The following is a 597-nucleotide window of genomic DNA, read 5'->3' on the forward strand; positions in this document are numbered from 1 at the left end:
AAAGGAAGGAGAGATGGAGGAAAGGGAAAAACTCAGCAAGAAATGAGAAGGCCCAGGATCTGCTGCCCTGGCCTGGAGTCCAGGAGAATAAAGGGCTGGGGGCTCACCTTCCAGAGCATGGCCTCAGATTTCTGCAGGTCAAAACTTCGAGCTGCAAAAGAGCCAGGACCAGGCTGGAGCCTGGGGTAGGCCTCCTCTGGGCAGGGTCCTCCTCCCCTCCTGCCCAGAGAGACCCAGGCCCAGCTTCTCCACCAATACCTCAGCACATCCTATTCCTCACCCTATGAAGCCTGAAGTGAATGGAGGCCTTTAGAGAATGCTGGGAGCCCTGAATCATGGGAAATTGGGGTACAGGTAAGGTCCTAGATTTATACATGGGTTATGAGGCTGAAGCAAAGTCTTCTGAGTTTTCCCAAAGGAAGAGAGCCTTGCCTGGCTGTCAAAGTTCCTCCAAAAGCAATGACTATGGGGGAGGGGAGGGGTGACTCTGTCCTTTCTTCTCCCGTCTCTATTCCCCATCATTTTGCCACCCTGACCGAGGCCATGCCCTGGAGCAATCGTTCCCAAACTTCTTGGTCTCAGGACCCCCTTAAACTC

The 597-nt window shown here is 53.8% G+C and overlaps 1 protein-coding gene across 1 annotated transcript in view; it reads right to left on the minus strand.

Annotated features, from left to right (window-relative positions):
• LOC114045042 (SEC14-like protein 4) overlaps positions 1-597 on the minus strand; it is a 27,106-nt gene that overhangs the window by 18,701 nt on the left and 7,808 nt on the right. Inside the window, 1 exon segment of the mRNA XM_027864839.1 lies at positions 108-151. Coding sequence (XP_027720640.1) covers positions 108-151 — 44 coding nt within the window.

This window comes from Vombatus ursinus, unplaced genomic scaffold (assembly GCF_900497805.2).
Source record: "Vombatus ursinus unplaced genomic scaffold, bare-nosed wombat genome assembly UNPS02001287.1, whole genome shotgun sequence".
Taxonomy (NCBI): domain Eukaryota; kingdom Metazoa; phylum Chordata; class Mammalia; order Diprotodontia; family Vombatidae; genus Vombatus; species Vombatus ursinus.